This window comes from Portunus trituberculatus, chromosome 44, assembly GCF_017591435.1.
Source record: "Portunus trituberculatus isolate SZX2019 chromosome 44, ASM1759143v1, whole genome shotgun sequence".
In the NCBI taxonomy this organism is placed as follows: Eukaryota; Metazoa; Arthropoda; class Malacostraca; order Decapoda; family Portunidae; genus Portunus; species Portunus trituberculatus.
In genome coordinates this window covers 8,511,369-8,525,779 of record NC_059298.1, presented here as the reverse complement: position 1 = coordinate 8,525,779, position 14,411 = coordinate 8,511,369, and the positions used below count along the sequence as shown (strand labels likewise).

At 49.2% G+C, this 14,411-nt stretch overlaps 2 protein-coding genes across 6 annotated transcripts in view; both read right to left on the bottom strand.

The window, feature by feature from the left end:
- Positions 1 to 14,411, bottom strand: part of LOC123519008 (A disintegrin and metalloproteinase with thrombospondin motifs adt-2-like) — a 321,375-nt gene that overhangs the window by 19,172 nt on the left and 287,792 nt on the right. For all 5 annotated transcript variants that reach the window (XM_045280124.1, XM_045280125.1, XM_045280126.1 and 2 more), the window contains one exon: positions 2,369 to 3,121. The gene's annotated coding sequence lies outside the window, so the exon portion shown is untranslated. The remainder of the gene's footprint in view (positions 1 to 2,368; positions 3,122 to 14,411) is intronic.
- On the bottom strand, positions 889 to 2,473 carry LOC123518715 (orexin receptor type 1-like). Its single transcript, XM_045279716.1, has 2 exons — positions 2,369 to 2,473; positions 889 to 2,268 (listed from the first exon to the last, which is right to left on the bottom strand). Exons 1-2 carry the CDS (start codon positions 2,471 to 2,473, stop codon positions 889 to 891), a joined length of 1,485 nt encoding a protein of 494 aa, XP_045135651.1.

The following is a 14,411-nucleotide window of genomic DNA, read 5'->3' as shown; positions in this document are numbered from 1 at the left end:
CCATAACAGCAAATTTCTCAGCGACATAGCATCAGTCTGACATGAGATGAATTCACTCCCGGTCATGCAAGAAAGAAAAGTCAAAAGAATCTAATGAGCATGAACAAGTAGCCTGACAAAATAAATCTCCAAAGGTTGAGGTGATAATGCAATGCTTTTCTGTCCAGTGACCCGGCGCTCTACGCTGGGCTTCAACACCTGTGCTACTTCCAGGTCGAGGCAGCAGCTGACGGAGGGTGGGCGGGAGGTGCATACCCGAGGTGGCGGCGAGGTGACTTAGATATACTCGTACACAAGAGTTACATGTGCCCTGCTATCAAGTGCAGTCGATGCCGTAGCCTAGTCAGTAGTTAGGTATATAAACCCGTATAGCGCTGTGGTGCCGCTCTAGAGAAAAGCTTAATTAATTAGTGATTACTAAGCTTCAAGCTCGTATCAAAGATGAAGTGTCCGCCGCACACACTCACAGGAAGATACACCATAACATTCAACAAGATGAGTGTGGCCGATCGTCCCGAGGAGCGTGAAGCGTGGTCAGCCACGGCGGGTGTCGATGAGATAACTTTTCGCGAGGGCGCGCCCTTCCTCACGCAAGCACACACACGTGTGACACACACACACACACACACACACACACACACACACACACACACACACACAGTGACAGCGAGGCAAGCGTTCCTTCCAAAAGAGCGTTATGTCGCTAGGATGCACTTGAAGTATATACAGGACATCTCTAGTCTGGGAGGAAGCGGTTCCTTGTTCACTAGACTTCCTACCACTGCAACTTTGTTACTCAGAAGGTAGGAGTTAGGTTAGAAACACCATGAGTAGCTTCACGGCACAAAGAACACCGTCTGGCTGTCGCGTCGAGCAGAGGTCCTGCTGTTAGTGGAAGTAGTGAGAGGTGCAGCGCGAGGCTTGGGGTCGCAGGGCGTGCGGGTTGAGGTACTTGGGATGAAAGGCGCCGAGGTTGTCCTCGTTAGTGGAGGAATTGCCTGCCCAGGGTGTAGCGGCGGGGCGCGATAGGCAGGATGGGCGACCACATCCTCCGCAGGACACTCCGCGGGGCAGACGCAGCTGGGTGGACAGCAAGCGTTGGAGGGAGGTGAGGAAGGCGCGGTTCATGAGCCAGTACACGACAGGGTTGAGAGCAGAGTGGGCGTGGCCCAGCACCAGCGTGACCTCTAAGGCGTAGCGGGTGGAAGGCGATTCTCTCCACGCCCATATCAGCAGAGCCACGACGTAGGGAAGCCAGCAGGCGGCGAACACCGCGCCCAAAGCTACTAACATCCGCGCCAGCCGCCGCCGCGTCTCTGTGGAGTGACCTCGGTATGAAGTAAATATGGAGGCCGTTTGAGCGGGACCGCGTACCCGCATGCGTCGGTGTGCGCGGATGATGGTGTGAATATTTCTGGCGGGTTTGATAGCCGGTGCCGGGCGTGGTGGTGCCTGGGGTGCCCTGCCTTTGCCGGCGTCAAGGGTGACCTGAGGCACATTGTTGGTATCACGCAGCTCTAGGGCGGCTCGTTCCTCGTCGCCGTCCGACTCACCGCCGCTAGACGACGCAGCCACGATCTTGTGGGTGTTGGCGCCCCCGAGGCTACACTCCCGCGCCATGATGATTACCTGCCGCGGCCGCAGATTCATTCGCGTGTCATCAAGTCCTCGGCGCCGCAGCGATGAGGCAACGGCGGCGTGGCACAGAATGACAGTGGCGCAAGGCAGAAGGTGAACCACGGCGGCCACAGTGGTGTGGTAGAGGACGCGTAGGGCGGGCACAGGCCAATGCTCACTGCATATTGGCCCAGGCACGGCCAGGGCGGCGGTCAGTCCGCGAGGTACCGCCAGCAGCACTGCCATCACCCAAAGTCCAGCCAACAGCTGCGCCGTCCTCGATGCCACCTTGGGTGCCAGCTTGGGCCACCTCACGGTGAGGTAGCGATCCAGAGCCAGGAAAGCGATGGAGAGTGTGGAAGCAGCGTGGGCAGTGTTCTGTGTGGCGGCCAGCAGCGGACACATAACCCAGTGTGCCGCCCACGGCAGCACCAGCAGGCGGGCGAGGGCGGCAGGCAGACATAACAGTGTTACCAGCAGGTCGGCCATGGCCAGGGACAGGAGGAGAGCATGGCGGTGCGCGGCGGGTTGCTGTTGCTTCTGGCGGCTGGTACCTTGCCGCCACACTGAGGCCGCTACGGTAGTGTTGCCCAGGAGCCCCACCACCATCACGCCCACCTGCAGCGTGGCTAGCGTCACGCCCTGCCACCCCTAACACACACACGCACACATACACAAGGGAATCAGTGATTTCTACAAAGTGTAAGATATAGCAAGTGTTTCAAAAAGCTTAAACATTTTTTTGACTTACCGATACTGTCACGATACTGCCACTGGGTGAGGTGACGCGGTCAGCCGCGGCGGTGGTGTTATTTCCTGCCCCGTCACAGAGCTCTGCCAGCTCAGAGGCGTTCATGGCGGGTCAGCAGGTCAGCCCACACGGTCCGTCGCGGCGGGTGTCGACAGGCGGGTGGAGGAGGTTCCCGCAGTGTAAGCGAGGGGCAAGGACCGGCGGACTGGCCGCAGGGAGCAACATAGCAGCCCAGCCCAGCCCGCCGCCAGGTTACTGTCCGCACCCAGCGTCCGCCACGCCCAGCCACTGGTATCTAAGGCAAGGAAGTCGAACACACAGCTCCCGCACACTCATCACTGCCACGCATATCTCATTTCACGCACTCCTTTAAATATTCTCTTCCTACGCACACCCCGTGAAGACCCAAAGATGTGATCAGCGTCAGGTTAGACAGCTACACCTCTCAGCACCATCTGTTGCTGACTACGCACAATGTTCCCCTCAGTGCAGGTGCCGCTTAGCCCCCCGGCCCGGCAGCAGCGGCCCGGTGGGGCACCCGGGACCATCAGGGACGGCGGAGCGGGGCGCAGCTAAACACTCTCTGGATTGTTGCTGTGGAAGTCGATAATGAAATTGCTCAAGACAGTTGCCGGCAGAGTATTAGCTGGACTCCATTGCTCACAAACACCATGGGCAGTGACTTATTAGGTGCGATGGGCGATGGGCCGGGCTGTCGCTCCTGCTGTCCGATCACGCTGACTCGATGCTGATCTGTAAAAAAGGAAAATCTGTTGTAGCAATGGCCGTACGTCAGCATTTTTTCCTTTGTCTGTCGGTAATTCACTTCATTTAATAGCTTTTGCCCGTGTGTTATCTGTTGAATTATCTATTTTTACACAAACACACACACACACACACACACACCCGGTAGCTCATTGGTTAGAGCGCTGGCTTCACAAGCCAGCAAAGGACCGAGGTTCGATTCCCCGGCCGGGTGGAGATATTTGGGTGTGTCTCCTTTCACGTGTAGCCCCTGTTCACCTAGCAGTGAGTAGGTACGGGATGTAAATCGAGAAGTTGTGACCTTGTTGTCCCGGTGTGTGGTGTGTGCCTGGTCTCAGGCCTATCCAAAGATCGGAAATAATGAGCTCTGAGTTCGTTCCGTAGGGTAACGTCTGGCTGTCTCGTCAGAGACTGTAGCAGATCAAACAGTGAAACACACACACACACACACACACACACACACACACACACACACACACACACACACACACACACGCGTAGAAAATAACCGGTGTAGCTTAATTCAGAATAACAGTAGATCCGTCTTTCTTGGCTGTAATGAAGCGTAGAGAGAAAATAAAGTCTGGAGTCACTAAACAAGAAGCATAGTGTTCACAGAGAGATAAAACGAAGGTGAAAGCAAAAAAAAAAAAGAAAAAAAACGCAAGCACAGCCAAGAAGATAAAAGTTTAAAATAAGGAAATAAAAAGTGTCAAGTAAAAAAGAGGAAAACTGGAGATTTATGAAAAGAGAAAAAGAAAGCATAAAGAATGTCAGGAGGAGAGAGAGAGAGAGAGAGAGAGAGAGAGAGAGAGAGAGAGAGAGAGAGAGAGAGAGAGAGAGAGAGAGAGAGAGAGAGAGAGAGCAGGAGCTGTCGCTAGGACGGACTGAGCGACGGGAAAGGAGCACAGCACTGTCAGCGAGAGGGAACGAGGAAGAGAGAGAGAGGGTCAGGGGAAGAGCAACGATAGGACAAAAGGTCAGTCAGGTCAATCATCCACTTAGAAGAATGGGATGCCATTAAGGAGGATACACGAACCTGATTGGAAGGACCCGCGATCCCATCCAACTATCCACATCCACCAGAAATGTGTACAGTAGATCCACCGCTCTGCTTATCCGCTGCACGCTCGCTCTCTTATCCACACCATCCGTTTACCTTTCAATTAATCTATTATCCATGGTTCACACACGTGCTTTCCTCTACTATCTTTACCAGAGAGAGAGAGAGAGAGAGAGTAAAATAATGGAACCACGTAGGGGGGGATTTTCATGGTGACAGAAATTAGTTGACCTTGAAATTATATAGATTTTTAAAGAACTGTAAGGGAAATGTTGATAAACATGACTGCTACTGAAGGAGAAGGAAGAGGAGAAAGAGAAGGAGATGGAGAAGAAGAAGGAGGAGGAGGAGGAGGAGGAGGAGGAGGAGGAGGAGGAGGAGGAGGAGGAGGAGGAGGAGGAGGAGCAAGAGGAGGAGGAGGAGGTTATTAGAGAACAAATTAGTCCCATCAAAAATACTTTTCTCAGCTTTTGTCAGATAGGAAATTAAATTCTCGTTTCTCGCTTATTGAATGATACTAGATAAGACGCAGAACCGACAGAGAGAGAGAGAGAGAGAGAGAGAGAGAGAGAGAGAGAGAGAGAGAGAGAGAGAGAGAGAGAGAGAGAGAGAGAGAGACTGATATCCTATTCGCAAAGCTGCTTGCGGTCACTAACATTTGCTTTCTCCACAGAATGCAAGGAAAGGGAATACCGTCTGCCTGCCCTTCCATTATATATTAAAGGGTAAGAGAGATAAAAGTCTTGGTAGTGGAAAAGGAGAACCTCGGGAGAAGGAAAGGGAAAGGAGGAGGAGAAGGAAGGAGACGAGTAATAGAAATACATGGAGAAAGATTGAGGTAAGAATGAGAGAGGGAAGAGCAGAGAGGGAAGAAACACTGCAGAAGAAATTAGAGGAAGAAGGAAAGAAGGAAAAGAGAAGAAATGAGGATACATCGACACAGAATGAGGGAAAAAGAAAGAGGAGCAGAAAGGGAAGAAGCAGGGCAGAAGTAATAAGATAGAAGAAGGATGGAGAAAAAACAAAACAAAAATGGACGTAGAAGAAAAGGAAAAGGAGATGGAGAATAATAAAAAGGAAGGAGAGATGAAAGGAAAGAAGGAAGAATGGTATCATAAGCACAACAAAAGAAAAGGATTAAGATCAGAAGAAAATGGAGAACATGAAAGTGAATAAGCAAAGCAGAATAAGATATGTACAATAAAAAGGAAGGAAGAAAGAAAAACAGTGCAGATAGAATAAGAATAAATAACTGAGTGAGGAAAAGAAGAAAACAACACTAAGGAAACTAACAGACGAATGAATAAATGAATGAAAGAAAGAAAGAAGAATGAGGGAGGAGGGAGAGGATGAAACGAAAGGGAAGGACAAAAAAGAAGGAAAAAGCAACGTAAACAAAAGATATAAAGAACGAAAAAAGAATGAATGAATGAATAAAGGAGAGGAAGGAGGGAAGGAGGGAAAGAGGGGAGAGGGAAAACATCAGCAAGCACTTAACCTTTGCTTGTGTTTGGCCCGTCTGCGCCTCCTGCAGGAAGGAAACAGACAACTGCGGGAGGAAGAAGTTTTGCTTGGAAAAGTGAGAGAGAGAGAGAGAGAGAGAGAGAGAGAGAGAGAGAGAGAGAGAGAGAGAGAGAGAGAGAGAGAGAGAGAGAGAGAGAGAGAGAGAGAGAGAGAGAGAGAGAGAGAGAGAGAGAGAGAGAGAGAGAGAGAGAGAGAGAGAGAGAGAGAGAGAGAGAGAGAGAGAGAGAGAGAGAGAGAGAGAGAGAGAGAGAGAGAGAGAGAGAGAGAGAGAGAGAGAGAGAGAGAGAGAGACTTTAAGACCAAAATTAGTTAGCCTTGAAATTATATATACTTTTTAAGGAGGTGCGAGGAAGCTCTTGGGTGAGGCTGTGTATATAAACATTCCTGTTGGAGGAGGAGGAGGAGGAGGAGGAGGAGGAGGAGGAGGAGGAGGAGGAGGAGGTAGTGAATATGCTACGCTACATCATACAAGGGTACAATTCAGGTTCAGAATTTAGCAATTTCACCTTAATCAAAAAATATAGAGACGCCTCAGGAATAGAACACGTCACTTAATCTCCATTTCTCGGGTGATTTAATTCACGTTTTTCTTTTTCGTTTATCCATCTATTTTCTTGTATCAAGGTGGGTAACAAAGCGTACCCGATATTCCACAAGAGTCATTGAATTATCCACTTACATATCTATGCTAATCAAATAAAATCTAACCTAACGTAACCTACTCTAACAAAATCTACCTGTACTACATATTAAAATCTTGCAAAAGCTGGTACATTCCTTAAAAACAATAGACATCCACACACATGCAAGGCACAAGAATGGAAGAAACAGGCAGTGCTAACACCTATAAACAACAAGAACACGCACGTACACAGTTGTAGAAGGGAAGAAGAGAGATGTTGTGAGGAAGAGAACTATAATGGAGAATATTGGGATCTCGACGGTGTCACAACCATGGTAATACAGGAAGGGGTGGCGAGGTCAAGGCTGAGGGAGTTTAGATGTGGCGTTAAATAAGGAAGGCAAGGGATGAAAAGTTTGGAAAGGGAGAGAGAGAGAATTCTAAGAGGACACAGAACTGTAGAAATGAAGGTAAGGCGAAGTGTGCACTGGATAAAGATGGAAATGAGGACAAAGAGTTACAAGATGTGCAGATGAAAGAATGGGAAAGAGGACACGAGATGAATAAGAACATGGAAAAACAGATAAAACAACAAAAAAATTATCATACATACATGCTGCCATTTTCTGTATAAGACTTACCTACCTTCTACTTTCACCTATTATCGTCTATAATTATATCTAATCTTTTTTAAAGCTGCCAATAACAACAGTGCATTTGCTAATTCTACTCAATACATCAATAATTCTACTCGAAAACCAAATCGTTCTTTTATCTTTCCTAAATTCAACTTTACCAAACTTTAACACATTATTTCTTGTCTTATCTTCATTACTGACCCTCTGACTCTTTGTTTTATCCCTTATACCATTTATTTACGAAGAAAACACTGCAAAGATGAAAGAAAAGCGAACACAGGGAACACCAAAACCTTTCCAAAGAGATCACCAGCTCCACAAAGTAACATATCCTATTCTTTCTACTTTCCCTAACGTTTCTATAAAAGGGGAACCTCGGAAAGCAAAACAGACAAGGCAGGGGAATTTAAATGGAAAGGGGTGAGGAAGGGAAGTAAAGAGGATAAAACTGAGAGAGAGAGAGAGAGAGAGAGAGAGAGAGAGAGAGAGAGAGAGAGAGAGAGAGAGAGAGAGAGAGAGAGAGAGAGAGAGAGAGAGAGAGAGAGAGAGAGAGAGAGAGAGAGAGAGAGAGAGAGAGAGAGAGAGAGAGAGAGAGAGAGAGAGAGAGAGAGAGAGAGAGAGAGAGAGAGAGAGAGAGATTCCCCAGGGAATCACTTATCCTCTCCCTCAATGTCTAGCCCCGCCCATCGCCCCATAGCCAGGCGAGACTTGCCTGGCTACCAGCCACAGAATTGGTGTTGCGTGTGTGGCAAAGCAACACTTAAGACTCAACACGTGAGCTGTGACGAGGAAACCTGCCGTAACCTTTGTCACAACAGCTGCCTTGGGGATACGCCAGTCTTCAAGTGTAGCTACACGGAACAGCTACGACTCCAAGCAAACATCCCGGACCCCGTCATCTACATCAGCGAGGAGACTGACACACCCCACGCCACTACCGGACGATAGTGGGAGAGTCAGTGGGAGGGCTTGGAGAGGAGAGCTAGTTTCACTAGTTGAGAAGCTCACTGAGGAAGCCTCTCAACAAAACTGTGTGATTAAGTCCCTCCAGGACGACCGAGACTTGATCATACAGCACAGAGACGTGTTTGCTGCGGCTCTCAGAGTAGCAGACAGGCTGATAGCGTCAAAACAGCGCCAGACGCAAGTAGCCACACGCTCTCAGGCAGTCAGCGCCCACGCAGAGTCAATTGACGAACACTGGGAGGTGGTTTGTCAGGACTCTGAGAGGTGGAGGACGTGGTGGAGCTCGGATAAACCGCAACAGATCCGGTACGCAGCTGTTTTCTCCACTTCCACCTTCCCTTCGCCTGCCCGGGAAACAACGACCGCTCCGCCTACCTCCACTGCTTCCACCGCCACACAGAGCGACTGTGACACCTCCCCAGCGTCCACTGTCACTCCTTCTGCCACACAGAGTGACTGCTCGGTACTCACTACCACGTCTACCGCCACACAGAGCAGCAGGGACTCTTCCTCCATAAACACAGCGAACGGAGTAGATCGCGGTGCCTCTGTTCGCCCACGAACCTCTCCTCAGACCACTTCAGGAGATTGGAGAAAAAAGAAATCTAAGAGGGAAGTGCAGCAGGACGCGAGGAGGGTGTCCAGCGAAGGACTGAGGACTCACCAGGCCACCAAGCAGACACAAAAGCGAGCCAAGGCAAAAGTGTGTGAGTACTGCTCACGGAAAGGACACACTTCTGCTACTTGCCACGCCAGAACTGACGATTTACGTCAGGAGCGTCTCCTACAGCGGCTTCTTACGGTGGAAAGATACACAGCCACACCCTTCCCACCTGCAGCGCCTCAGCCCGCCCACCCCCTCACTTCATTTCAGTCCTTGCCACAACCTCGCCCACTCCTTCCTCAGCCTGGTATCTGGAATCAGAACCAGGGGCGGCAGTGGACCACTCCTCTTCACCAGTACCAGCAGTCGGCCGCGGACCCTAACCACCACCTCGGACTAGCAGGCCTCGCTCACTACCATCCCTCACCATGGTACAGCCAGCTTGCCCCGCCGCCAACTAAAGGTCGTCTCTAGCAACGTCCGTGGTCTCCGGACTAACCTTGCAGACTTATACCACAACTGTGTGCAACGACACAATGCAGACGTTGTTGTGGTGACCGAGACATGGCTGAACAGTGAGGTGGAGCCCACGTATGGCAGGATGCAGGGCTTCACCCACTGGGTGAGGAGGGACCGACAGGAGCGAACAGGAGGTGGAGTGGCTGTCTGCTTCAAGGAAGGAATGCAGGCCCAGCTACTCGACATAGACACGCCTCCAATGATGGAGATGATGTACTTCCGAGTAATGCTGGCAGACCGCTCAGCCCTCCTGCTGTGTGCCCTGTATCGCCCCCCGCGACAAGGGCCTGACTCACTCTGTACCTGACTGAGACCTTAGACAACCTGATGATGGCACACAGCTGCAGCCACGTGCTGATTGTGGGGGATCTCAATCACCACCTGGAAAGAGACGCCTACGAGAATCTCCTGAGGTGCAGGGTCTGACAGATCATGTCACCTTCCCCACACATGAACGAGGAGGGACATTAGACCCTGTCATCTCAGACTACCAGGAAGACAAGCTTCAGTGTCATCAGCTGGGGCTCGTGGGCAGCTCTGACCATCACGCTGTACTGACACAGCTGGAAGTGGGCGTGGCTCAGGACGAGGCCACCACCCGCACCATCTGGCTGTGGAACAAAGCAGACTGGGCTTCCCTGCGCCGCGACCTGACCCACACCCCATGGGCCACTCTGCTACAGGGAGGAGCAGAGAGTGAAGCACTTGCACTCACCTCTCACCTTCTCGCCCTCCAGAGACGCCACGTCCCACACAGGGAATACACCACCAGATCGACGGATCAGCCATGGTTTGGCTACCGTTGCCGTGTTGCTGCCGAGGCAAAGTATGCTGCCTGGCTCCGCTACAAGAGGAACCCGACTCGGCGCAACAAGGACCTGCACAGGGCTGCATGCAGGAGGATGGTGGTAACCAGCAAGTGGGCCTTAAAAAAGTGGGAGGAAAGCCTGCGCCGGAAACTGTGTGGCACTGGCGTAGGAAACAAAACTTGGTGGTCTCTTGTTAAGGACAAACAAGGAACTGGCCACCAAGAATCCATCCCTCCCCTCAGCAAGCAGGACGGTACTGTCGCCACCAGCAGTAAGGAGAGGGCACAGTTGCTGGCTTCCTTGTTTGCTGGAAAAATGAAGGTCGGGAATCCACAGCAGCCACCGCCTCAGCTGGTCCAGCAATGTGAGAAGACTGTCACCATGGTGGAGGTGACGCATCAGCAGGTGAAGCGATTATTGCGGGGGCTGGACACACAGAAAGCCACCGGCCCTGATGACATCAGCCCGCACCTGCTGAAGCGATGCTCCCAGGAACTGGCTGCCCCTCTCACCCAAGTTCACAACTTGTGTACGGGAAAACGTCTGGCCTTCAGTGTGGAAGGAGGCTCGAGTAGTTCCTGCACACAAAAAGCTCCAGGACGGACCCAAAAAACTACAGACCCATATCCCTGTTGTCAGTGGTGGGTAAAGTGTTTGAGAGGGTCGTGGCAGAGGTGGTGTGTAGCCATCTCAAGGACAATGCCCTCCTCTCAGACCAACAGTTTGGGTTCAGACCTGGAAGGTCAACCTCCGACCTAATGATGCTTCTCACCAGGCATTGGCAGGACGCCCTCGACGACGGCAAGGACACTATAGTGGTTGCTTTGGACATAGCAGGAGCTTTTGATAAAGTATGGCACAACGGATTACTAGAAAAGCTTCGTGCTAAAGGCATCCAGGGTGGCTTGCTACGACTCTTGGGAAATTACCTGCAGGACAGAAGCCTCAAGGTGGTTGTCAACGGGCAAACATCTGAGTCCCTGCCTGTGGAGGCATCAGTGCCACAGGGTTCAATTCTTGGCCCACTCCTGTGGAATATCTACGTGGATGATCTTCTCCAGCTACTGCCAGGAGTCATGGCCTATGCTGATGACTGCACCCTCTCCTATACCTATCCACGCCAGGACAGTGGGCGGGCTGCTGAGGCCATCAATCAGCAGCTACGAGTGATAAAGGAGTGGGGTGCTCGCTGGCAAGTGACATTCGCGCCGGAGAAGACACAAGCAATGGTTGTCTCTCGGTCCCCAGCCGCCATGGCAGCAATGGCAGGAAAGTTGTCTTTGGCGCTGCTGCTCTCCCACTCCAAGATGACGTCAAGATACTTGGAGTGGAGGTGGATCGAGGGCTGAGGTTTGACAGGCATGTCAAAACCATTGCCAAGAAAGCCTCTCACAGGATCTCCGCTCTCAGAAGGATCGCCAGTTTCCTCGACAGGAAGGGGAGACTGCTGCTGTACAAGGCACAGGTGCGGCCCCACCTTGAATACGCAGCTCTCTCCTGGATGTCCTGTGCCGCCACACACAGAAGGAGACTGGACAGCATCCAACGCCGCGCCATACGGCTAGTAGATGCTGCACTACCACCTCACCCAGAGCCTGAGCGTCCCCTTGATTCACTGGAACACCGCAGAGACGTGGCGGCGATCGTAGTGTTCCATAAGGCACAGGTGCAAAGAGTGCCACATCTGGCAGGGCTGCGTCATCCTCTAAGAGTCACCGCACGGAGCACGAGAACGGTGCTCAATGGTGGTGACGCCGTAGAGGTGCCGCGATCCCACGGGTGTCAGCATCAACGCACCTTCGCAGGACGCGTCTCCAGGATGTGGAACTTGTTCACGGCCGCGGTGCCTCACGTCCAGGAGATGAACACACAGTGTCAAACTGATGGCACATAAGTGGAGACAGACACTGCCAACTCCTCTGACACTCTTTGTGACGTGACACTCAGTGTAGTGCAGTGCGTGAATAGTGCTAGTGAAGTGAAACGAATAGTGCTCCATTTACATGCTGACCATCTTGTATATTATCTATTTTTAAGTCTTGTAAATATTGTAGAGAAATAGATTGTAGTACCCTTAGAATAGGTAGCACACGACAGTGCGCCTTTGGGTACATGTTCCTTTGTATTAAGTTTTGTTTAAATAAAAAAAAAAAAAAGAGAGAGAGAGAGAGAGAGAGAGAGAGAGAGAGAGAGAGAGAGAGAGAGAGAGAGAGAGAGAGAGAGAGAGAGAGAGAAATATGAAAGAGTGAGAGAAATATTACATGAAACGAAATACTGCGGTGAGAGAGAGAGAGAGAGAGAGAGAGAGAGAGAGAGAGAGAGAGAGAGAGAGAGAGAGACAACCGTGTTCTTGGAAAGCCCTTGAGGAAAAGAAGAGGAGGAGGAAGAAAGGAAGGAGGAGGAGGATGAGGAGGGCGAAGAGAAGGACAAGGAGAAGTAAGAGATGGAAGATAACGTGAATGAGAAAATGGAAAAGAAGGGAGAGAGAGAGAGAGAGAGAGAGAGAGAGAGAGAGAGAGAGAGAGAGAGAGAGAGAGAGAGAGAGAGAGAGAGAGAGAGAGAGAGAGAGAGACAAGGGAGGAATTATTGCGTAACCAGAAACCAGAAACAGGCAGGAATAATGATGAAGTTAGTGGAGGCGGTCGTGAGGCGCCGAGATGAGATAACATACTCTCTTCTTTCCTTTTTTCACTTAATTGTTAATATATTTATGGTTGACGATGTTCTTTCTCTCTCTCTCTCTCTCTCTCTCTTTTTACTTCATTCCTTCTTTGATTTCTTTTTTATGCATTGTTTTTCTTTTTTCTTCTGTTCTTTCTATTTTCTATCTTTCGTTTCTTTCATCCCTGTTTTTCTTCCTTCTTTACATCTATGCAGATCTTGTTTTGAATTCTCTACTAGAGCGAAAACTTCTCATTCTCTTTCTTCACTTACACTTCTTCTTCACCTCCATCTACCTCTTCTCCTTCCCTGGCTATTCTAAATCCTTCGCCTGTCAAACCCAAGGCGCTTCTTTCCCTACAAAAATATTTACCTTCAATTAGTAGAGAAAATTGTCAAATTAACCTTATGCAGCCCAGTTTTTACTCTTCATTTTCTTCTGCTCCAAAGATTAATAAGGAGAAAAAAATTGGACGTATATAAACATAAGGAACGAAGGCCACGTCATTCAGGCAGTTATAACAGGGAACTATTATTTTCTACCTCCATATAACTTTTGGTTTGATTCTTCTTAATTAATCATTCCAGAGTAGAAGGATTCGAACACGGGGTATGTACGTGTTATTCCCAGAGATCTCGACCATGTTACAAGTCCGTCTCTCTCTGTCTCTCTGTCTACCTGTTTATCTGTCGGTTTTTCTGTGTCTGTCTGTTTGTCTGTTTCTCTCTCTCTCTCTCTCTCTCTCTCTCTCTCTCTCTCTCTCTCTTCCTATAAACTAAGAAAGCGACGAAGGAAATGTCTGCATATGAGTTACCAACGGTAGAACTGCCATCAAATACTTTATATACTTATGAAAAATATGTAAGGAGAAACTATGATCTTAGGCTTCATAAAATCTCTTAAAACTAAAGTGAAAGATTAGCCTTATAAAACTTGACTTCTTACTTTCGAGGGGAAAAAACAACAACAACAAATAAACAATCACTTATAACAAACTATATGTAAATAAGAGTACGATAATAAAAACAGTAACTAGATTCAGAATTAAGAGAAAGAATACTATTAAGTCAACATTGTTTTTTTTTTCGTCAGGGAAAATTAAGAAGAATTGCCGAGTGAGTGTAATCGTAAATCTCGTCTTTTAGGAGAGTGAGAGAAGGATGGTGATAAAAAAGAAATTAACGTCGACCCTAAAGTGGCCTTGGTGATTAAAGAGATACTTAGCCTCCACATTACTAAAGAGGAAGTCACTACGGGAAATAATAATGAGGGAAGGAAGCTGTGAACTCAGGCAAATGGGGAGAAAAGTAGAATTAGATTTGGTAATGTTGTTGTTGTTGTTGTTGTTGTCGTTGGTGGTGGTGTTGGTTGTGGTGGTGGTGGTGGTTTTACTACTACTACTACTACTACTACTACTACTACTACTACTACTACTACTATTATTACTACTACTACTTTTACTACTACTACTAGCTTTATTACTATTACTACTACATATCTCAGAGTACTATTACCATATTACGCCCATCCCACCAACCCATCTACAAACACACACACACACACACACACACACACACACACACATACGCATCTCCCCCTGACTATTTATAGAAGCAATTTTCCAGCAGTAACCCAGCTCGTCCTTGTGAGTTTCCTGCCAGTCTGCCTGCAGGGAGTCCTTCCGCCTCTCCAACACACTCTTTTCCTCCCCTCACTCACTTATTCTCACTCTTCCTTCCCCGCGTCTCTAATCTGTACATCTCCTTTTCTGTCTCTCTATCTGTCTGTCTGTTTCTGTCTGTATGTTTGTTGGTTTACCTATTCATCTTTCAATTTGTCTGTGTTTGTCTCTATTTGTTTGTTTGATTGTT